This window comes from Galeopterus variegatus, unplaced genomic scaffold (assembly GCF_000696425.1).
Source record: "Galeopterus variegatus unplaced genomic scaffold, G_variegatus-3.0.2 Scaffold4087, whole genome shotgun sequence".
Lineage (NCBI taxonomy): Eukaryota > Metazoa > Chordata > Mammalia > Dermoptera > Cynocephalidae > Galeopterus > Galeopterus variegatus.
The window spans coordinates 42,982-67,764 of NW_007730198.1; the positions used below are offsets into that span (position 1 = coordinate 42,982).

Below are 24,783 nucleotides of genomic sequence, written 5' to 3' on the forward strand. Positions count from 1 at the left end.
CTAAAGTTATATATATATATATATATATATATATATATATTTTTTTTTTTTTTTCTTTTTTGTCTTTTTTCGTGTCCGGCAACAGATCACAACCCTCAGTGTCGCACCCGTACCGGACCGGGACCGGCAATGGGATCGCAACCCTCGGTGTTGCTCCCACACCTCGCTCAGCCAGTGAGCGGGAACCGGTCTGTATGTGGGATTTGAACCCTCGGCGGGAGCGCCACCGCGCTCCCAAGCGGCGCACTGTAGGAGTGCGCCACCAGGCCGGCCCTAAAGTTATATATTTTTATATCAGTAAAGGATCCATTTATTGAGTTTGGTAGGTGCCACAAGTATGCAAAAGAGTTGTTGCTCTTAATGAACTAGTTGGGATGAAAGTGCATATACAAAACACAAGTATATAAAACAGTTAGGAAATAACTTTAATGCAAAGATAAAATGTGCATTGTAATGTACTATAGCCTGTAAACAAAGTACAAAAGGGATTCAAAATAAAGGAATGTCACTCTAGATCAGTAATTATTTGTTGCCTGCCTGCTTTGTGCCTTAAAGAAACTGCAAGCCTAAAGATAGAGAAGCTAGAAACAAAATAGTGCAATTAGAGGGAGTGGTGATTACAGGGAAGATATATGAGTAGGGATTGGTTTTAATAGGTGATGATCAGGTGTCATCAGTACCTGAGCTGAGAGTAGCAGGTGATGTTACTGAGTAGGAGGATTTTCTTGCTGTGGATCTTGGCATTGGCAAAGGAACTTAGATTTGAATAGCTCAAGAGATATGGAATCACTGTATAAACTTGGGCAGACCAAGATGGTATGGTCACCCTAGGTGAGAGGGTGGAATCAAGGACTTCAAGGTGATAACAACTAGACTGTTGGGGAGATCACTTGGAGAAAATGAGTGGAGTGTAGAGTCCATGTGTCTAGGACCTGACATAACCTCTCATTAGCAATTTGTACTTAACATTTGATAATTCTTTCTCAGGTCCCCTTGCTACTGCACCAGAAGCAGGCATTAGCCTGGTTACTATGGCGGGAAAGTCAGAAGCCACAAGGAGGAATTCTGGGTAAGTTTGGTGTTATGATAAGAGCCTACAGTTATTGAATGCTTAGGCATTGTGCTAAATATATTGTGTTGTTTTATTTGATCCTCACAACAACTCTGTGAGGCAGGTACTAAATTTCCCATTTTACAAAAAGTGAGGCATAGTATGTTAAGAAACTTTTTCAAAAGTACACAGCTTTAGGATCAGGGGCATTGGTTGCAAGCAGGAGAAGCTGACCCTGGCTGATTAAGCAGAAGAGGAGTTTATTCTGTGGTGGCCCCCAGAATCTCTGGGAGATATGCAGTGCCAGGAGAGAGGCCAAATTTTCAGGAGCAGTGGCCACAGCCAAGTCACCAACGGAATGTTTTATGTAAAGCATCACAGCTTCTTTGCTCCACCAAGTACTAGAAGAAACCAGTGCCACCCCAACGTCATATGCTGTCTCCACGCCTTCCTGCAGAAAGGACTGCACAGGGAGTCTCTTTTCTGAAGTTGCTTACGTCTGAATTGAAGTTCTGTGTGAGTACATCTGATATGTCATGTTGCCAATGCCTTAGGTGCAAAGGAGGCTAAACAGCTAGTTTTCCACCTTGCTTTAGAGACTTGTTGGGCTAAGATTTTCCAAGGTGCTCAACTTCCAGAAAACATGACACATATGCACTATGGTTAGAAAGTGACTGCATCCCCAAGACCACCCCCAGGTTCAATGATTTGCTAGTAGGACTCACAGCATATAGTCATAATCATGGCTATGATTTATTACAGTGAAAGGACACACATTAAAATCAACAAAAGGGGTGGTGGGAAGAGGAGGAGGTGGCAAATCAGAACAGAAAAGTGTTGAAGTAAACGCAAAAAAGAACAAGCAGAAAACATCTGGAAATGGAGATGGTGGCAACACCAGTGAGACACAGCCTCCTGGGAAGAAAAGGGCCCAGGTAGATCCTGCTGTTGAAGATGAGGAAACATTCATGAACAGAGTTGAAGTTAATGATTCCTGAACATCTAAAACCATGGCTTGTTGATGACTGGGACTTAATTATCAGGCAAAAACAGCTCTTTTATTTTCCTGCCAAGAAGAATGTGGACTCTATTCTAGAGGATTATGCAAACTACAAGAAATCTCCAGGGAACACAGATAATGAGCATGCTGTTAATGAAGTTGTGGCAAGGATAAAAGAATACTTCAATGTTATGTTGGGCACTCAGCTACTCTACAAATTTGAGAGACTGCAGTGTGCTGAAATGCTTGCAGATCACCCTGATGCACCCGTGTCCCAGGTATGGAGTGCCACATCTACTGAGATTATTTGTATGAATTGGAGCAATGTTGTCCTATATACCTCTGGATGAGTTAGAGCCTTGCTTTATTACTGAGTTATCTTCATAATTCCCTAAAGTACCTGGCAAAGATTTCTACAACTTTGTTTAGTGCCAGCAACTATGAAGTGACCCCTTCTGAGCATCATTGGAAGTGAGACATTCTCTCACTCATGTTTAGATCTCTGTAAACACATTTTTGTTCTTAGTCCTTCTCTTGTATAAATGATGTACTTTGAAGATGTTAATGTATAACAGAATTGATATATGTTTTCTGTTGATTTTAAACAGAAAGTAAAAGGGGTTACAGCTCCTTTTTTCTTTTTTTTTTTTCAAAGTTGCTACCGGTGTATTTAATGATGTACATCAGAGAGACATGCTGTAGAATGTTCTATTGCCTAGTTGACAAAACTGCTTTTGAATACTGGTGGTTCTGTTCCTTTGACACTATGCTGTTTTATAAAATGTTAATGCTATATGACAAAATACGCTGATTCCTAGTGCCAAAGGTTCAATTCAGTGGATATAACTGGACACAGTCATCCATTTGTGCTCCTTTTCTTTTTCTTTTTGTTTAATGGTGCTTAAAGTGAAGAGTCCATCCTTCGCAAGTCATATGTTGTTCCTTAGGTATTTTATCTTTGCTCAAATTGTTGAAGAATGATGACTTGTTTCATGGTTTTTGTATTTGTGTCTAATGCACGTTTTAACATGGTAGATGCAATGCATTGTGTAGCTACACTTTCCTGGAAAAGTCGATTTTTTAGGAATTGCTTTTCAGATCGTCAATAAACTTTTTCTTTAAATTTCAAGGGAAAAAAAAGTCAGCAAAAGAAAAAGGCATATGAGGCAAAGTCCAGGGGAACCAGGCGCAAACTTCCTGAGTCCTCTCCTAGAGGAGTCACACAGGATATGCTTAATTCTCCAAGCAGAGTTGTGACAACACATGTAAAATTTTTCCAACCATGGAAGCTTGTTAGAGATTCAGTGCCAGTGGGGGCTGGTCCCATAGGTAGCTTCAACCTGGTATGTACCAAAATTCCAGATTCCTAGAAGGGAAGCAGGTGTTCAGCATAAAGCATGTTGTTTGTGCAAAAGTTTTGGCAGAGGCAGAGTGAACCACTCTTCTCAGTTGAACCCTCCCTAAATCTGAGTTCCCAGAGGCCAGCCAAAGGCCAACTTTGTAAGCAGGCCTCTCAAAGGACAGCAGACGAGCCTGCTGTGTTAACTATTTTCCTACACAATAGCCAGAATTTGAAACAGAGCCTAAGCTCTGGCATTTTACTTCTGCTATGTCAGAATGATTATTTTGAACGAATAGAATAGTCTGATGACTGAGCCTCAGTGTTGTGATCTGTTAAAATGAGGACAGTAGTACTCTATAGCGTATGAATAGTAAATTAGATAAGCTCCATGACTGGCACAATAACAGTACCCAAGAAATATTAGTTTATGACCTTCGTTGATGAGTAAGTTAAGGGTATGGAGGACTGTTTTGAGTTAACTCTAACTCCAGAAATATGCTAGCACCAGTAAAGTAGGTAGTAGGATATATCTACTGGACGGTTTTTGCTTTTGGAGATGACAAATAAAAAGACTAGACAACATCATCAAACTGGAATAGATATCAATGAATACATTAGAGAGGTGATAATATAAAGGGGGGACTAGAATAAAATCCAAATTATAAGTTTTAAAGTTTATGAGAGTAAGTGTCTTTGACCTAAATCTCAAAATAAGTAGCAAGACCTAGGGTTCATTGTTAGGAAGATGAAGGCTCCACTAGGGCAGCAACCATAAGTAACTGGAGTGGCACCAAAGCAAAGAGAACACAGGGCAAGTGTCTGCCAGTGCTTTCTTCTCTTGAAGTTGATTTGATTCTTTGCTCAAAGTAATCAACTCTTAATTTTGTTTTTACTTTTCAGCGGATGATATGGGCTTAGGAAAAACCCTAACGATGATTGCACTCATCCTGACCCAGAAGAATCAAGAAAAAAACAAAGAAAAGGACAAAAACATGGCTTTGACATGGCTTTCCAAAGATGGTAGATGAAAGTGCCTTCATACATAGCCTGCCATTGCCTACATCATTTGAGCTAGCTGAGGGGAAATTCTTAAGCTACAGAAGGATACCTTTGGTCAAGTTTAATTAATTTATAGAAGACAGTATTAAATTACTTTCTATGATATCATTTCTAATTCTGGGTATGCTAATTACAAGTGATCATTTTTTTCTCTTTTAATATAAACTTAGCTTGATCTGTGTTTAAAAAAAATTTTATGGAGAAAGCTAAGGCTCTAGGAGACTTAGCTTAAGCATAGTTATTATTTTTGTTAATGTTGAGAATATAATTACAGGGTAGATCCAAATTAGTTAATGTATTATTTAAAAAAAAAAAAAATCTCACAAATTCACATTTAAGCCACCATAGTGGAAGCTGTTTCAGAAATTTCCAGATTACAGACAATTCCTGTCTTATCTCAATCTATGTTTTAAAAATGTAATGACTTTGTAAGTACTTTAAAGATCCTATATATTATGTATAGGTAGCACCGCATGTACACAAGTACAGTTGTCCTCAGTTGGTTAGATAGATAAAAAATCTGTGGCTGTCTGCTCTCTGGTTCTCTAATGCACGCTGTTGCAGCTAGATCTTGGATCTCCATGCTGGGTGGAGTTAGCAGCATGTGTGGAGTAGCACATGCTTACACACAAATAGATGGAGGCAGTGAGGGAGCGATGGTATAAACACTCCATCATTAATTGGTTCCAAAGTAATGTTTGCTTATCTTAGAAAAGCGCTTCTATACAGATATTTTAATGTGGAAGTACATTAAGTTATGCTTTTTTCTTTTTTTTGTCTTTTTCGTGACCGGTAAGGGGATCGTAACCCTTGGTGTGGTGTCACCCACACCGCGCTCAGCCAGTGAGCGCACCGGCCATTCCTATATAGGATCCGAACCCGTGGCGGGAGCGTCGCTGCGCTCCCAGCGCTGCACTCTCCCGAGTGCGCCACGGGCTCGGCCCTTAAGTTATGCTTTTCAGAAAAAAAAAAAAAATATGCCACTCTCCTGTAAAGAATCAACTCAGGAGGAGTTCGGAAATGATGGAGCTTCCATCTCTGGCCACGCTGTGAAAATGCATTGCAGTTTTAGACTGAGGTCATGCGCTACTCTCCATCCTCTCTCTCTTTGCCAGACACTTTTATAGGAGAAAATAAATAATTACATGATTTTGTTTAAAAGACCATCTCTTCCATGTTCTATTTTACTATAGGCTCTATGTAGAAATAAGAGTAATTTTATTTCTTATTTTTTAAAGTAGTGATTGAAGGAGTAAAGTCAGACAAGAGAAAGAGGTAATGCTTTTAAGAAGTTAAGGACCATTTAATGAAAGTAACTAAGTATTGATTTTTTTTTTCTCCCTCAAGACTCCTCTGACTTTATATCCCATGGAACACTAATTATCTGTCCTGCTTCCCTGATCCATCACTGGAAAAATGAGGTAGAAAAACGTGTGAACAGCAACAAACTAAGAGTCTACCTCTATCATGGGCCAAACCGGGACAAACGTGCAAAAGTGTAAGTGCAGGAATGTTGCAGTCTTAGGGGTGGTCAGCACCTTGGCTTAAGAAGCCCTATTGATCTTTCTTGCCCTTCCTGAGATTTCACTTAATCAGGACTAAGGATATTTGTTAAGACCAGAGGTAGATTTTCACTCTCATCACTAAACAGTCCTTTGCCCTATACTAAGAGATGCATCTTGAGATCAAGTGGTGTTTTTTGCTATGTCCTTGTCACTATCCCCAACAACAGCTGCCATGTGGGAGGCCTAAGCTGCCTGAGCTGTCAGCCAGGTGGCAGCAGCATTCCCCTGATAGAAAAGGATATGGCACAAGTACCTCATGGTTGCTGAAGTTCTGATTCCAGGTTCACATTCTTTTTCTGTAGTGTGTGAATGGAACCAGCCCAGTCTTACAGAGCATCTTGATGTAATACTAATGATTAGTTGCTATAGGCTGATTATATTTTTATGGTTGTATTTTTCACATATGAATCATCTAAGAAGTTTTAGACTCAAGAGTTCAGGATGATTAGACTTAACTGTAAATTCCTGAAGGGGGATGCTCAGGAAGGAGGAAAGAAAATGTTTCCCCAGGTGACAATCTGTCCCAGTCTTTGTCTTTCAGTTTTCAAGGAGTTAGTTTTTGTTTCTAACTGTAATGTGACAAGCTGGGATGAATACTTGCTGCTCTAATCAGGGATGAGAACAAAGTTGTCGATGCTTCTAAGTAATCTCTCTCTATCCTCTGATACTGGAAATTTACCTCCTAAAGAACTGGGCAACAGTCTTTCAGGAGTAAATTGCCAATCTATAACACACCAGTGGTCATGACTGATAGTCACTCCAGCAGGTGAGGGGTATCAAGGCAGCAGTGGCAGGCTGCAGGCCTTCCCTGGCCTAGAGGACTGTGAGTTGCCTGCCTGTGTTCTAAATTTCTATTTAGAAGTAAATTAGATCTCACTTGGTTTGCACTTTGAGCATAACCTGTTAGGTATTCAGAATGTACTAGCTGACAGATCGGAATCAGTCTCAATCATGCTTCTTTATATGATGCTAAGGCAACTTGTAGACAATGCTGCCTCTCTGAATTAGACACAACATTCTTATCAAAAGTATTTATTGAAGTTCTCTCAGGTGCACAATATTAAGCTTCATTGGAAAAAGATATGTGCTTTTTATTAAGAATCTCACATGTAAAGAGTGTAGGCAAAGCAGACAAAACCTTATAGCATTTTTATACCCAAATGTCAAAGCTAGATCAGTGGGTTTTCACAAATCCATTATAGAGTGATCACTGATGTAAATTGAACAGTGCTTTGTGGGTTTCTCTCTTCCCTGGGATTTTAGTGTCATCCATCTCAAATCATTACTAAGTGTTAATTCCCAGCCCTATCCTACTTTGTGTTTTGGCCAGATCATGTCAAGCTTAAAATGACCCCACCCAGAGATTTTCCTTTTACCATTTACTTTGTGTTATGTCTGTGCAGCCTCTCTACATATGACATTGTGATCACTACCTATAGCCTTCTGGCCAAGGAGATTCCCACGAAGAAGCAAGAGGGAGCGATCCCAAGTGCAAAAAACCTCAGTGTGGAGGTGAGGCATGAGGACGGCCAGTCAGTAGAGCTGGAGCCACACATCATTTAATGGGAGTCTTTTATAGCCTCAGAGGTAGCAGAGGTATCTTCCTGTGAGGTCAGGAATCCTCTAAATGTTCTGCCTGTGGAAATGAATAGTTCTTTGCTCTATCCCATCTTTCTTATTCTAGACAGCCACCCCAGTGATCAAGGCTGAGATTTGGCACAGCATTTAATTGTTTTTTAGAACTAAAGGTAACTGCATTGCAGTTGTGGAAGTAATAATCACATGAATAGAGGAAAACCTCACTTGTTGCTTTTTTTATTTTAAAGTATTTGGGGTATACTCTCATGATATTTTTTATATTTAGTGTGAATACTAGTATTTTAGTACTAGTATTTTGATAGTAGGCTATCATTCCCTACCTCCCCTCTAACTCCCAGAAAAAGGGGTTGCGAATAATAGGGCCACACATGGGCCAGAGGCTAAATGACAACCATGGAAAAAACCCTGAGTGTTTGCTAGTGGATCCCAGGTAGTCTCTGTTATACGATATAGAGGCTTTATTGCATAATTATTTGGGCTCTTCCCTCCTGAAAATACAGCATTATTCCAAGAACTAGTCTTTTGTGTGTGTTTTATTTTTAGTATGATAGGATATTCACAGATTTCTGTATTTGAGGAGATATCTAGAATGCTTCTCCAGCTTATAACCAACCCTGACTTCTTAAGGAAAATGAACTTCTCAAATTCCTCACTGGTTCTCCATTGCTTTCAGGATAAACTCCAGTCCTTTTACATGATGTGTTAGGCTCTTTATGGTCTTGCCCTTCCTGTGTGTCCCTCATCTCTCATACACCCTGTTCCTCCCTGTGGTGCCGCATGCTCAGTGCAGCTCCCTGACTGCTCTGTCACATTGCCAGGCACTTGTTCTCCCTCTGAGTGAAATGCTTTGCCTCTACTCCTTTTCCCCTGTTAATTTTTTTTCCACCTGCCTCAAGAATTCTTCCCGAACCAGTCCCTTCATACCTTCCCACCATTTGGCTGAATGCCTCTCCTAGCACCTGTGCTTACTTAGGTCATAGCACTCCATTTATCCAGCAACTATTGAGCGTCTACTGTATGTCAGATGCCATTTCAGGTAAAGGGATACAGCAGTGAACAAGAGCAGCTAGATTCCCACTGTCATGTAGTGAACCGTCCTGTGGGACTACTATGTACACGTCAGGTTGTAATTATCCTCATACTTGCTTTTCTCCTCTGCTAGATTTTGGCTCCTTGAAGGTAGAAACTATCCTTTATGACTGGCTTAATATTTTACATCTAAAAGTAGACTTTTCTTTTGGTAAATTTTTAGTGCATTTTAGTAAATTTAGTAAAATTTAGTAAATATTTAATTGACTAAGTAAATTTGTAGGCTCAACACCTAGTGTAGCCATTGCTCAAATCTGTGTTGATAGAATAAATTAAAACTCAAATTAGAAAACATTTTACTCTTAGGCATCTTAAGCTCAACCCCTGAGACTCTCAAGTGACTTGTTTACTTAAACCCATTGAGAGGTTCTAGTCTTGGTTTCTTTACTTTTATTTCAGTGTACCTTATCTAAGCCCTCAAATTCAAAGGTAAAAGTGGGTCTTCAATACTTGTCTGTTATTTCCCTTTATCTCCCTGAGGACATGTATATTTTCCCACACTGTCATTGGATTTCACTTGTGTTTCTTCCAGGGTATCTCAACACCTTTGCTTCGAATAGTCTGGGCTCGAATCATATTGGATGAAGCTCACAATGTTAAGAATCCCCGAGTGCAGACATCCATAGCTGTGTGTAAACTACAAGCCCATGCCCGTTGGGCTGTCACTGGAACCCCCATTCAGAACAACTTGTTGGATATGTATTCACTGCTGAAGTGAGCAACCTCTTTTGGACTATGTAAATGTGAACCCTATCCTTAACCCTCCATCATTATTTCATGTCTCATGATAAAGCTCCAGTGTGTGCCACATTTCCTTGTGTAGGAGATGGCAAGTCCACCAACCTTTAAAGGGCAAAGAATTAATATTCATGTGGATGGCTGGTTAGCTCAGCTGGCTAGAGCATAGCTTTGTAACACTCAAGGTCAAGGGTTTGGATCCCCATACAGGCCAGCTGCCAAAAACAAACCAAAAAAAAGAATTAATATTCATGAGAAAATAGGTGTTGATTGACTGGCTGATATAGGGCTTTGATTACATCCAGCCCCTATAAATGCAAAAGAATAGGACAGATTGTATTAAAGGAAACAAAAGTCATCTTTCTTTAGTCCAGTGAATGTTTTGGGCTACTTCTTTAAAACATATGGCCTAGAGTCAGGACTACAATTTATTTGAAGCAAACAGAAAAGAATGCTGATTTTAAAATACTTAATTTTATTCAAGTCAGCCCATAAGAGGATACGGAATTTCTTTGCTAGCCTTTGAAGCTTTAGGAATACCTTCTAGCTATTGGTTATATATCCTGTTGTGATGATGTAGACATTGTAAATGGGAAAACTCACATTTTTATAATGTGGTTTTCATTATTGACTTGGATCCTTTTGATGTGTTTAGCAGAGCTTTGCTGTGAAATTCACTTTTGAAAATGATTGGATGACAAATGTAACAAAAAATCTGATTTGTTTTTCATCTTGTATCTTTACTCCATTCTCCCATGCCTCTTCCCTATTCTCTGCCCTTCCTCCCCAACAAAAAAGATTTCTCCGTTGTTCTCCATTTGATGAGTTCAATCTGTGGAAGAGTCAGGTTGACAATGGTTCAAAGAAAGGAGGAGAACGGTTAAGTATTTTAACCAAGAGCCTTTTGCTGAGGAGAACAAAAGACCAGCGGGACTCCACCGGCAGACCCTTGGTAATCTCATGTATACATGTCCCTGGGGGAGGCCGGAGAAGGAGAATGACCAAGTTCTTGTCTTGGGTTGAATAGCCATTTGCTTTGCTTAAGGAGCCTCTAAGTCTTCCATTTTCTTGTAAAGAGGCCCCAGGGTTGCAGTCAGGAACCATGTGTTACAGCAGTCCTGTTGTGCTGTGAATTAGAGCAGTACTATTTTTAGGGAAGGATGGAAGCTTTCCAGGGGTTGACTGGATTTCCACTGTCAACCTGGGGAATTTGCTCTGTAATAGTCAGTTCGTATAGCTTCACACCAGCTTCTTTTTTCTTTTATTCCTCTTCCAGGTGATGCTGCCCCAGCGTAAATTTCAGTTGCACCATTTAAAGCTTTCTGAAGACGAAGAGACTGTTTATAATGTCTTTTTTGCAAGATCAAGGTGTGTATAGTGAAGAAACACCTTTTCACATGTTTTCTTGTTTTTTTTCTTCCTGTCTTTGTTTGGGAGTGAGTCAAGGGTCAAATTTTCTTAAACATATTTAGGGCATTACTGATAAGTTGGATATATGTATTCCTTTTTTTATCCCTCTCACTCTTCCTTCTCCCCTCCCTGGCTCACTTCTGTCTCATGTACACACTGAAGGCAAAATTTTGAAACTATTCTTCATTGGCTTTCTTGCATAGAAGTGCAGGATGTGGTCTCTGTGTCCTGAATCTGTCTCATCCTCATGGGGCTGTATTGGAAATTATATCTCTTTGACCTTTGACCTCTCATTGAGCATTTCACTGGAACTTTAAAAAAAACTACTTTGTAATCCTTTGTGTAATCTGTTCTTTGCACTTTCTCTAGAACTCTTGTCTTTCCCTAAATTCCAGATTTACACTCTCCCACTTGATACCTCTCATTTCCAATGTAAATATGTTTTTTCCCCTTTTTATACCTGATATTTATTAGCTCATTAAAAAAAAATGATTTGGTTTTTTAAATAATTCTTTCTTTTGCATTACCTTTGGCCAGTGCTTGCTTAGAGCTTGGCATCATTTAACAAGTCCATTTCTATAATTTGCCAAGATCTCACTGCAAGCACTGTTAAGCAGTGGACATTGTAAACCTACTTGATCTTAGTGACCATATACATGCACTTTCTTTTTTGATCTGAGGCAGGTCAGCTCTGCAATCCTATCTAAAAAGACATGAAAGTGGAAGCAACCAATCTGGAAGAAGCCCTGACAATCCATTCAGTAGAGGTAAGCTGTGAGACACTCATAAATACATGTGACTAATGAAAATGGGGATTCAGCTCCTCAGGATTATAGCCATCTGATATTAGACAAAGGCAACAAAAATCTACATTGGGGAAAAGATTGCCTTTTCAACAAGTGGTGCTGGGAAAACTGGATATCCATATGCAGAAGAATGAAACTAGATATGCATCTCTCACTATACACTAAAATTAACTCAAAATGGATTAAAGATGAAACTGTAACATTACTAAGGGAAAATATAGGTGAAACACTTCAGCAGTTAGGTCTGGGCACAGACTTTATGAACATGAGCCCAAAAGTACAAGCAGCAAAAGAAAAAATAAACAAATGGGACTATATCAAACTAAAAAGTTTCTGCATAGCAAAAGAAACAATCAACAGAGTGAAAAGACACCCTACAGAGTAGGAGAAAATTTTTGCTAACTATGCATCCGACAAGGGATTAATATCCAGAATATACATAGAACTCAAGCAATTATACAGTAAAAAAAAAAAAAAAAAATGACCCAATTAAGAAATGGGCAAAGGAGCTGAATAGACATTTTTCAAAGGAAGACATACAAATGGCCAACAGATACATGAAAAAATGCTCAACATCACTAATCATCAGGGAGATGCAAATTAAAACCACACTGAGATACCACCTCGCTCCATTTAGACTGGCTATAATCAAAAAGACAGTGAATAACAAATGCTGGCAAGGGTGTGGAGAGAAGGGAACACTCATACACTGTTGGTGGGACTGTAAATTAGTACAACCACTTTGGAAAGCAATTTGGAGGTTTCTCAAACAGCTACAGATAGATCTTACATATGATCCAGCAATCCCTCTTCTGGTATATGTCCAGAGGAATGGAAATCATGTTGAAGAGACACCTGTACTCCCATGTTTATTGCAGCTCTGTTTACAATAACCAAGATATGGAACCAATCTGAATGTCCATCAATAGATGATTGGATAAGGAAACTGGTATATATACACTATGGAATACTACTCTGTCATAAAAAAGAATGAAGTACTCCCATTTGCAACAACATGGATGAACCTGGAGAAACTTATGTTGAGTGAAACAAGCAAAGCACAGAGGGATAAATACCGCATGTGCTCACTCATATGAGGGAGCTAAGAGAGAAAGGAAGGCAGGAAAGAAAGACCACAGTAGTCCCATGATCCAGAAAAGAGAGGGAACATATACCTAGGGCTACGAATTGGAGTGGAGGGGAGAGGGGGAGGGGGAGGGAGGCTGGGGGATAATTGGGAGGGGACAAAGGGTACAAAAGTAATTTCTGGTAATGGGTATGACCTCAGTATGAATCTGGCCCTCACATCATGGGCAGGAGGGGGGACAATCAGCTTTGTATCTCATGAATATTTGTAATAAGTAAATAAATAAAATACAAAAAAAAAAAGAAAATGAGGATTCAGATTCAGTAAAATAATAGAAATGGGAAGTTATGAATCCCTGGTATTGGAGATTTGATCATAGTTAAGTACCTCAAACTAGAGTAAAATATACTGACCTGCAAGCACCACACCAAGTAATCTAAATTTCTGTTTTCTAAATCTGCTTTATTAAAATGCAGGTAGGTCTATAAAGACAATCAGTATTTCATTTGGCTTAATTGACATAGAAGTGAGTCATAACTATATTATTCAATCTTAGAAAATACACATTTAAAATAGCCTCATTTAGTTCCCAGGTCTTCCACATAGTTCTCTGTTTTAAACCCTGAACTATTTCCTGTGGCTTGTCCTCTCTCTTGGAAGTGGCACAAGAGTTTGGGTCCAGTGGGCCTGAGCACCGTGTGGTAGCAGATGCGCAGAGATCCAGCACCGCCCACATCCTATCCCAGTTGCTGAGACTCCGCCAGTGTTGCTGTCATCTTTCTCTACTGAAGTCGGTAAGAAAAGCACTTAGTGTGATGTCTGTCATACAGTGTCCTAGAGGGGCCACTGGAGAAGTACATTTCAGCCTCCTGCAACTGGAATCCAGTCTCCTTGATCAAGGGAAATGGTGTTTTGGGTTTTTTGTTTTTGTTTTTTGGTGGGTCTGAGGAGAGGGGTCTCTTTTATTTTACCTTGTATTAGTCTTTATTAATTGTGGTAATACCCATGGCTTCAAGAACAGTGTATTTTTATTGTTTGTTTTGTTTTAGATAAACTTTGTTTTAGAATGGAATGACATTTTGTTAGAAAAGAAACCATTTGTGAATGCTTTGGTATTTCAGAATGTCATAAAGCTAATTTAGTTAGTAGTGTTTTCTGCCTTCAGACAGTGTTGGAGCTTTTAGGTCTAGTTATGAAAACTCAGGTAGTTATACAAATTGAAAAGTTGCCTTTATGTTGGATAGAGGCATATCCAAAATTAGGAGGAATATGTTATTCATTTCACAATGAGTGTATTTTGACTATCAATATCTTAATTAACTGTAATATTCTTGCTGGGAAAAGTAGAATGATTATGTAATCTGTCTGTCAAGGTTTTAGAAAGTTCCATCATTTGGTTTATCTTTAATCTGATGAGAAAACTTACAAGGTCATACTTTAATCAGGGTTTCTCTGAGAAGTTCCTGATGATAAATTATGGGACATTTTGCTCTATGAAGTGCTAAACAACCAGACCCACGTCAGCAAGTAATAAGGCTGCTGCCTCCACTGCCTCCTGCTCCTATCCCCTTCCTTTATTCTGCCCAGGCCCTGGATCCCACAGAACTGCAGAATGAAGGCCTTGTTCTTTCCCTGGAGGAACAGCTCAGTGCTTTGACCTTGTCGGAGCTCCATGACTCAGGGCCATCTCCCACTGTTTCTGTTAATGGCACATGCTTCAAGGTGGAGCTTTTTGAAGACACACAAAAGAGCACCAAGGTACTTTTGTCACCTCTGTTCAAATACAGTGACTTTGATTCCTGACACGTTTTCCTGTGTAAGAGCACCTCATTTGTCCAAATGGCTACAGCCACTTGATGGCAGAAGCTTATCAGATTCTCCCTCCAGTCTTAAAGCTTCATTATTTTCATGAATAACACTAACGGTTTATATAGTGGGCTTTCAGTGAGTGACTTGGGACAGCCCTGGCATGAAGGCAGGTTTTATGTCATGGATTACTGGGGAAGGAGCCTACCAAGTTCATGCTAGGGATGGGTTAAGCAGCTGAGCAGTTTGTTTAGGGAAAGCTTGAAAGGAGAACACAAAGGCTGGACTCTGGAGACTTTGTAATACATGTGAACACCAATTGTTTTGGCTTGTTGTGAGTACTGTTTCCTCATAGACTTCTATCTTCATTAGTCATTCTGTTCTATTTCCACCAAAGCTTTTTTTCTTTCTTTTTTGGGGGGTGGGGGGTTGGGGGGAGTTGGGGGAAGGTTGGCAGCTGGCCAGTAAGGGGATCTGAACCCTTGACCTTGGTGTTATCAGCTCCATGCTCTAACCAAGTGAGCTATTCAGTCAGCCTGTTTCCACCAAAGCTTTTGAAGGCTGAAGAGTTCTGCGAGAGGAAGGCTGAGCTATGCCATAACTTGAGTCCTGCCTTTCTGTTGGTTTATGTGCTCCATTATCTTGCATGCCCTGAAAGTGGGCTTATTTTTTTCTCTCCATTATGATCTTAAGCTGCCATTCATAGACTCTCTTCAAAGGCTTTTTAAAAAAAGATGTAACTAGAAGGGAGGTCACTGCCAGGGGAATGGTATTTTAAGAAAAGAAAAGAAATGCTGCCTTTTAATTAAATTTTGGAAATATTTACCTAGGTCTTTAACACTAACAGCTGAGAGAAAATTAAGAAGAGCACAATATAAGGCCAAAGTTTATGTTCTAGCACCTTCAGAGTTAGCTATTGGGTTAAAACTTATATTCCTAATAATTTGTGTTCCTTGACTAATTCTCAGGTCGTATTTATTCACAAGGCTTCTTAACGTAAGCTCATTAATAGTTCAAACCACTTAAGATTATTTCATGTAGGGAGAGAGTCTTTGTACTGGAATTAGTCCCCCAGTTCATGGACCATGAATCCAGCCTTCCCACTTCAGTTTTCTCAAAATACATATTGCCAGTTTTTTCATGTGGGAATCACAGCACCTTCCACAACCTCAAATTGCCGAGACACCAGGCACTTCTGTGTCTCTGTTCTATTGTTTTCTTCCTATTTATTCAAGTGGCACAGCCCTGCCTAAGCATCAGAATGTTATGTTAAGACTGAGCAGACTCAAGTGATAGAGCTCTATAGCTTACCACTACATAAAACCCAAAATTTGGGAGCTCAGGGCACCTTGGAGTTTATATGGCTCAAGCTCCAGAGTCAGATGAGGAATTACTGGTGAGGAATCTGAGTTCCAAGATGGTATAGCCATGCGATGAGGAATCTGAGTTCTAAGGTGGTATAGCTATGTGATAGCAGAGCGAGAACTATAGTCATTTCCTGATTGATTTCTAGTCCAGTTTCTTCCTCCTCCTCCATTCTGGGAATGAACTCTAAGGCCCTTAGAGGCTTTCGAAAGGCCTTTCACATTAGCAGTCAGAAAGAATGAACCCAACTGCTCTCCAAAGTCATGCCCCATGTGTTCTTACTGACTGCTCTCGTGTGGACTCGTATGTGCCCAAAGGATTTTTGGTAAATACCCAGAGAGCTTGTTTGGGAGCTTTAAGAATTATTTTTCAATCTGGGCAGGTCCTCTTTTTCAACAACATTTGGAGCAGGACTTAAAGTGGGTAAAGGTCTTTCACTTTCTTCTTCGGCAGATATTAGGATAGTACCTCCTCTGTTCTAGCAATGTACTGGGGGCTAGGAGTACAGAAATGAAGCAGCCATGTGCTGCCATTGCCTCCTTGGAGCATCTCAAATCCTGGAAGTGAGAGATGATTAATAAGCAATTAATATATAGTGTGATAAGGGACATAATAATGGAAGCAAAGGGTGCCATCATAGCACACAGGCAGTGGGCACCCGTCCTGTACTTTGGGGGCTGGGGAGGATCTCCAAGAAGAAGTAAAATTAAGCTGATATGGAAGGGTGTTCCAGGCAGAGGGAACAGAATGCACAAAGATGAGACAAAGTGTGACTTATTGGAGGAAGAATTTTGGTATGATTAAAGGGTCATTTGAGAGCATAGTGAAAGACAAGCCTAGAGAAGTAAACAGAGGCCAGAGCAGCAAGGATCCAGCAGGTCATTTTTAAGGAGCTTGGGCTTTGTCCTCAGTGAGAAGCCAGGGAAAAGGCTTTAGCCAGGAAGTAAAGTGGCAAGCTTACATTTTAGAAATAGCCTGCTGGCAGCAGAGAGGAGGGTGGCATAGAGAGGGCTAAGAGCAGAAGCATGGAGGCCGTCCAGGAGACACTGTCATTCAGGTGAGAGAAGGTGGAGAAAATTGCATTGCTTAAACCTACAGTGTTAATGTAACCTTTTCCCAGATATTGTCTCTGTTGGCGGAATTGGAGGCAATTCGAAGAAATTCAGGGTCCCAAAAGAGGTAAATGTTTTATTTCATTATCTAAGTATTGGTTATAATTAAGCAAGAAAATTTGATATTGCTGATAGTCATAAATCTTAGATTTTTATATCAAACACATTGAGTCATGCTCAGCAGAAAGCACGGAGATTATAGCACAAATTTCCTGTGATTTCTAGTTAAATATTTGTGGCACAGATTGAAAAGGGAATCCCTAGAGGATCGGGGTAAGCTAAGCATCTGAAATAGTGTTTAAAGGTAGAGAAGCACATAGAGAAAAGAAAGGGAGTGACAGAAAAATCAGACAGAAAGCTCCAGCAGTGCTGGTAATGTTCTTAAGCTAGGTACTTGGATACAAGGTTCATCTGTCATTTGTTGCACCTGACATGTGTGTTATGCATCTGCATTTGTATATATGACATACTTCAATCTAAAAATTTACATTTATGACAATTTTTAATGAGATATGTATTGGAAAAATTGTTGATTGGAGATAAAAGCCTGAAAGTGTGAGTCTAGACTGATTGATACCTTGCGGTTTCTGTGATTCTTTTCCCATTTATGAACAAGTGACCTGAGAGTTACCTGACTGTACAAGTCCTCTTTGGAAGTGGACAGCTGTTATTGTTTAAGCCTGTTGCCATCTTTAAGTTGTCCAGTGGGCTGTGTCTGTAATTTTTGGAGTCTTGCCTGAGCTTGGAAGCATATTTAGTTTGAATGAGGATACACTTAGAAGAGTTCATTGGAATTTACAGTATGGTTAGCTCACAAATTTTTACATAAAAAAGACTGGCATTTGTGCTTCAGAAGTTTTGTTGTTTTTGAATTTTCTTTTGCTTTTTTGTTTTTTCCCCCCTCTCCTTGGGCTAGTCATCTTTTAGACTAGTCAATAGCTTTGTAATCTTTCAGTTAAAAAAAATAAATAAAAGAATAAAGGATGGAAAAATAAAATAAAAATTTAAAACTCTAATTAAAACATAGCATTGGGGGTTGGGGAAGCAGCAGGAGTGTTGTCCTGGCTGGCACCAATGTGTGATTCTGGCTCCCTAAAGAGTGACCAGTATCCCTTTTCTGCAGAACCACAGATCTCTGGATGAGCACTAACCCCCCCAGTAAAAGAAGGCTGGAGTTGTTACTTTAGTCTAGCCACCACTTTTTTCCTGACTTCATTTAGTACCAGATAAGTTGTAGAATGGATCTAGAAATAACTGGAAACTTTATAATCTTATAGCATAACCTAAATGTGTGCCTTTTTCCCTTAGGTAGCAGAAGGCTTTACCTTGTCTGCATTTGGTGACTAATCTTAAGAATGACAGAAGTGTTAAAGCCCTGCAGATGAGTCCATTTAATCTGTTTTGGGGGGTTGGCTTTTTTTTTAATCCTTCTTTTCAGTGTCATCGTCTCTCAGTGGACCAGCATGCTGAAAGTTGTAGCATTGCACCTGAAGAGGCATGGACTGACTTATGCCACCATTGATGGCTCCGTCAACCCCAAACAGAGGATGGACTTGGTAGAGGCATTTAACCACTCCAGGGACCCTCAGGTACAAGCTGGTCACATCAGAGCTATATAATTAAGAGCAAATTGATCTCAGTTATACAGAGAGAATTATAGCAACTCAACTTAGAAATATTCATAGCCTTGATCCCTCTAAGAGGTTATAATTTATTAGACATTTATTGGGGTAATTATCAAAGTTTGCAGATACTTTAAAGAGAATAAAATATGAGGACTAAAAAGAGATTAAGAGCTGAGCTGGTTAGGATCAGGAGAATCTTTGTGGAGGAGGCAAGCCTTGAAGAATAGGTGGGATTTTGATATGAGAAAATGTGAAAAGAAATGGAAGAACAAAGGCATCTAATTATAGATAATTAGGATTTGGGAAGCATAAGTTGAATCACAGGCAGGAAAATTATTAAAGCAGTGAACGAGCAGGGACTAATAGAATAGACATCATCTGGTTAATAGAAAGTTTATTGAGCTGACCACCCCCCAGGGCTCTAAATTGCACTATTTATATATTTTGGCAGGTACTCAATTAATTTTTTGAGATTGACTCACAAAAAAATGAGATGTAAGAATTTTCTCAAAGGTGAGGCATGGGAGATGACATCTTAAAGTTTCAAAAACAAGTGCATTTATAACAACAGAAGGAAATTTGATAAGAACACAATGCTTACCTGTATTGATCTTTGGCTTGAACCTGAGACAGAGGACAGATTTATGAGACCAAGTCTGTATAAAGTTTATTGTGTGTTTCCTTTTGAAGGTTATGCTAATCTCTCTCTTGGCTGGAGGTGTTGGTCTAAACCTGACTGGAGGAAACCATCTTTTTCTTCTGGACATGCACTGGTAACAATTCTGGATTTTTTCTTGAGTTTTCACAGCATAGCAGGGAGACCGGTAGGCTCGGGGGGCAGTAGGGAGTGACCTCCTATGTTGAATGTGCTCTGTTTGTATTATGGAGATGTCCTTGTACATGTATGTCTGTAGATACAGATCTAAACAGGGTGTAGGGCTAATTGACTTCCTTGAATTCCTGAGCAAGCAGGGCATCAGATGACTACTTAAAATAGTTCACTTTATTGATAATTTAACATCTGTTTACATGGAAACTGGGAGCACAACTTGTTCTCATGGCTAAGAGCTAATATTGCTCAGTTTACCTCTTTTCTAGAATACTATATTCTTGATGTATTTGATGAGATCAAGGAAATCTCAACCTTGTAGAAGAGAGAGAAGCATTAGTCCAAAAGGAAAAGGCATAGGAATTTTCTGATTTCATTAGACATGCACTTAATATATAACCCTTGTATTTGTTATATGTAGTGTCAATACCAGGAGCACAACAACATCTTTCCTGGATATAGGATGAATGAGTTAGTGTGCTGCTAGGAGAAAGTTTCGTAATTAGTACCAGTTTCTGGTTTTACAATTATGCCAGTCAAAGACCGGGCACCAGGCACTGCACTGTTGCCAGGGATTGCCGTTGTGTCTAATTCTCCAGGAAGCCCAGATTGATACAAACAGCCAACTGGTTATCTTCCAGGAGAACTTTTTTAGGTCTTACTCGGGACTTCCCTATACACACGAGTGAGGAAAGCATACTGAGAATTACGCTGTTTCCTGAGATGGAGAAGTGTTATCAAGATTTTAAAGAGCTAAGATGAGAAACTAATTGGGAATTGATAATGAGAATCTATAAAGAAGGAAACACATTAAGTCACCTTAGTTGAATCTTAGAATATTAAAGTTGAAAAGGGTATGTATTCGTGACCATTAGCCAGGCTTCACATTTCCAGGTAGGATCTGAAGCTAGATATCTTGCCCAAGGTCATCTATCTAGCTAGAAACCAGAGACTGGACTTGAGTATTGGTTTCACCTCCGTTATTTATAGTTGTCAACTGGTGATAGTGCTGAGAGTTTATTATTAGCAGTCTGACCCCAATTTCTCATCAGAGGGCAAGAAGATATCTGGCAGCAGCCTGTCTTAGGCCAATATAGCCGAGGAGAGGGGTCGACAAGTTTTTTCTGTAAATGTTTTAGGCACTGTAGGCCAGATAGTTCTCTGTTGCATACTCTTCTTTGTGTTTTGTTTTGTTTTATTAAACCCCTTTAAAACTGTAACAACCATTTTTAGCTGTAGAACCATACAAAAACAGGCTGTGGGCTGGACTTGGCCATGGGCTATAGTTTGCCACCTCTGGTCTAGGATGTCAGTACCTTTGAGAAGTAACTCTCTTCTAACAGGAATCCATCACTTGAAGATCAAGCTTGTGACCGAATTTATCGAGTAGGGCAGGAGAAAGATGTTGTCATACATAGGTAAGTAAAGGTCCCCAGAACCTAAGACCCTTCCCAACTTCTGCTTGCGTGAAAATCTTTCTTGGTAGAATATAAAATATTTGGTGATCACTTTACAAATGATGCTACTGAGGCATAACCTCAGGCATTTTATAGTTGGAAGGAAATAAGCAATTTGGGGGTAACTTTGGAGTTAGTTACAGCAAAAGAAGAAGCAGCTTGTGTATAATGTTGACCATAGCTCAGTCAAGGTGGTTCATGAAAGGATCCTCCTCTCTGTCTTTATTTTGTTTTTTGTTTTTTCGGGGTTTTTTTTGCTTTTAACTTTTATCATGACATAATTTCAGACATATAGAAAAGTTGCAAGAATAGTATCAAAAAATTGGTGTATACTGTGTTTGTGTGCATGTGTGTATAAACCTTTTTTGTGGGCCATTTGAGAGTAAGTTGTAACATAATGCTTCTTTATTCTTAAGTACTTTACTGTGCATTTTCTAAAATTAGGACATTCTCTTATAAAACTACAATAAAATTATCAAAATCAGGATATTAACATCAATAGAATACTATTATCTGATCTATAGACCTTGTTCAATTTTACCGGTGGTCCCAGTGATGTCCTTTGTAGCCAAAAAAAAATTTCCAGATCCTGTGTGGCATGCAGTTGTCATGACTTTTTCTCCTTTAATCTGGAACAGTACCTCAGTCTTTCTTTGTGTTTTATGACACTGACATTTCTGAAGAGCACAAGCCAGTAATTGTGCAGAATATTTCTCTATTTGAGGCCCTCCTGTCTTTAAAAACAACAAAACCTGGGCCGAGCCCGTGGCACACTCGGGAGAGTGGAGCGCTCCCGCCGTGGGTTTGGATCCTATATAGGAATGGCCAGTGCGCTCACTGGCTGAGCGCAGTGTGGGCGACACCACACCAAGGGTTACGATCCCCTTACTGGTCACGAAAAAGTCAAAAAAAAATCCCAAAACCTGCCTTAGTGCTACAACACACTCTGGGCCCTCTTTTCCTTCCTGCTTTTTACGATCAAGTTTCCCGAGAATTAGAAATCACCATGAGTCTTTACTTGCTTACCTTCCATTCATTCCTCAGCCTTTGCAAACTGGCTTTTACCCCTCATCCTCCACTGACACTGCTCCTGATGAGGGGCACCAATGACTTCCAAAATTTGCCAAATACAGTGACTATGTTAGTTTTTCTGTCTTGAACTTATTTTTCCACTCACTCTCTATGCCGTTTCCTTAAAAAATTCTATCCACTTCAGTAAGTCTGAAATCTGTATCTTTATTTCCATGGTCTCCTCAACTTCAGACCTGGACATCCAAATCCCTGATAAATATCTGAATCTGAGTGTTCACATGCTCATCCATTATCCATTAATGCATTCATTTGTGCATTCAGCTTATAAAACTGATGTCTACTGAGCACCTACTATGTAGCAGGTACAATTACATGTTCCAGGGACTCAAAATGTCACACACTGAAATTGTTTCTTTCTTCCTACCGCCTCAAATCTACCTATTCTTCTTTATTCATTGTATTTGTGAATACAGATGTTCCTCATGGTACGATGGGGTTATGTCCCAGTAAATCCAATGTCAGTTGAAAATACTGTAAGTTGAAAATGCATTCGATACACCTAACCTACTGAACATCATAGCTTAGCCTCGCCTGCCTTAAAACGTGCTCAGAACACTTACATTAGCCTACAGTTGGGAAAAATCATCTAACATAAAGCCTACTTTATAATAAAACGTGAATATCTCAATAATTTATTGAATACTCTACTGAAAGTGAGAAACAGAATGGTTGTGTGGGTACTCAAGGTAGGTTTCTACTGAATGAGTATCACATTCACACCATGGTAAAGTCAAAAAATCTTAAACCATCATAAGTCAGGGACTGTCTGTAGTATCTCTGTTTATCTAATAATATAGCCAGAAATTAGATTCCTCCCTCTTTCTCACTTTTCACATACCAACTACTTTAATTGTATTTCCTTTTTTTAGTTTTATTTTTTAGTTGACACATAATAATTGTACATATTTGTAGGGTACAGAGTAATATTTTAATAAATGTATATACTGCGTGATGATCAAGTCAAGCTAATTAGCCTATCCTTCACTGCAAACATTTATCATTTCTTTATGATGAGAACATTTGAACTTTTCTCTTCTAGCCATTTAAAAATATACACAGTAAGTTATTGTTCATATAGATACCTAGCACTACTATAGAATACTAGAACTTATTCTTCCTGTCTAACTGTAATTTTGTATCCATTAATTAACTTCTCCCTATTCCCCCTCCCCCCTATCCTTACCAGCTTCTAGTAACCTCAATTCTACTCTCCACTTCTATGAGCTCACTTTTTTTTTTTAGCTCTAACATGTGAATGAGAACATGTGATATTTATCTTTCTGTGCCTGACTTATTTCATTTAACATAATGTCTTCCGGGCTCATCCATGTTGCTACAAATGACAGGATTCATTCTTTTTTTATAGTTGAGTAGCATTCCATTGTGTATATATACCACATTTCCTTTATCTGTTGATCTGTTGATGGACACTTAGATTGATTCCATGTCTAGGCTATTGTGAATAGTGCTGCAGTAAACATAGGGGTACAGTATCTCTTTGGTAGACTGATTTCCTTTCCTTCGGATATATATACCCAGTGGTGAGATTACTGGATCATATGGTAGTTCTATTTTTAATTTTTTGAGGAACTCCATACTGTTTTCCATAACAGCTGTACTAGTTTACATTCCCACCAGCATTGTGTAAGAGTTGCACTTTCTCCACATCCTTGCCAGCATTTATTGTTTTTTGTCTTTTTGATAATAACCATTCTAACTGGAGTAAGATGATATTTCATTGTGGTTTTGATTTGCATTTCCCTGATGATAGTGATGTTGAGTGTATTTTCATATACCTGTTGGCCACTGTCTTTTGAGAAAAGTCTATTCAGGTCATTTGCCCATTTTTCAATCAGATTAATTGGGGTTTTTTGCTACTGAGTGTTTAAGTTCCTTGTATATACTAGGTACTAATCCCTGGTCAGATGAATAGTTTGCAAATATCTTTTTCCATTCCGCAGGTTGCCTCTTCACTCTGTTGATTGTTTCCTTTGCTGTGCAGAAGCTTTTTAGTTTGATGTAGTCCCATTTGTCTATTTTTGCTTTAGTTGCCTACATTTTAGAAGCCTTCTCCATAAAATTCTTACCCTGCCAAAGCCTTGATATTTTTTACTCATGTTTTCTTCTAGTAGTTTTATAATTTCAGGTCTTACTTTTAAATCTTTAATCCATTTTGAGTTGATTTTTCTGTATGGTGAGAGATAGGGCTCCAGTTTCAATCTTCTGCATATGGATAACCAGTTTTTCCAGCACCATTTATTGAAGAGGCTGTCCTTTCCCCAATGTAATTTCTTGGCACCTTTGTTGAAAATCAGTTGGGTGTAGATACATGGATTTATTTGTGGGTTTATTCTGTTCCATTGATCTATGTGTTAGGGTTTTTTTTTTTTCCCCCGGTGGCTGGCCAGTACGGGGATCCAAACTCTTGACCCCATATGTGTCTGTTTTTATGCCAGTACCATGCTCTTTTGGTTACTATAGCTTTGTAGTATATTTTGAAGTCAGGTAGTGTGATGCCTCCAGCTTTGTTCTTTTTGCTCAGGATTGCTTTGGCTATTTGGGGTTCCATATGAATTTTAGGATTGTTTTTTCTATTTCTGTGAAGAATGTCATTGGTATTTTGATACAGATTACATTGAATCTGTAAATCACTTTGGGTTGTATGGTCATTTTCACATTATTAATTCTCACAATCCATGAACAAGGAATGTCTTCATTTTTGTGTGTCCTCTTATTACTTTCATCAGTGTT

General features: G+C 39.2%; 1 protein-coding gene across 1 annotated transcript in view; it reads left to right on the forward strand.

The window, feature by feature from the left end:
* Positions 1-24,783, forward strand: part of TTF2 (transcription termination factor, RNA polymerase II) — a 48,384-nt gene that overhangs the window by 19,831 nt on the left and 3,770 nt on the right. Inside the window, exons 9-22 of the mRNA XM_008586712.1 lie at positions 988-1,069; positions 4,294-4,413; positions 5,800-5,950; positions 7,421-7,529; positions 9,238-9,419; positions 10,242-10,395; positions 10,720-10,811; positions 11,538-11,620; positions 13,407-13,540; positions 14,334-14,504; positions 17,038-17,096; positions 18,468-18,618; positions 19,345-19,427; positions 20,827-20,901. Of these exons, the coding sequence (XP_008584934.1) occupies positions 988-1,069; positions 4,294-4,413; positions 5,800-5,950; positions 7,421-7,529; positions 9,238-9,419; positions 10,242-10,395; positions 10,720-10,811; positions 11,538-11,620; positions 13,407-13,540; positions 14,334-14,504; positions 17,038-17,096; positions 18,468-18,618; positions 19,345-19,427; positions 20,827-20,901 (1,646 nt within the window). The remainder of the gene's footprint in view (positions 1-987; positions 1,070-4,293; positions 4,414-5,799; positions 5,951-7,420; positions 7,530-9,237; positions 9,420-10,241; positions 10,396-10,719; positions 10,812-11,537; positions 11,621-13,406; positions 13,541-14,333; positions 14,505-17,037; positions 17,097-18,467; positions 18,619-19,344; positions 19,428-20,826; positions 20,902-24,783) is intronic.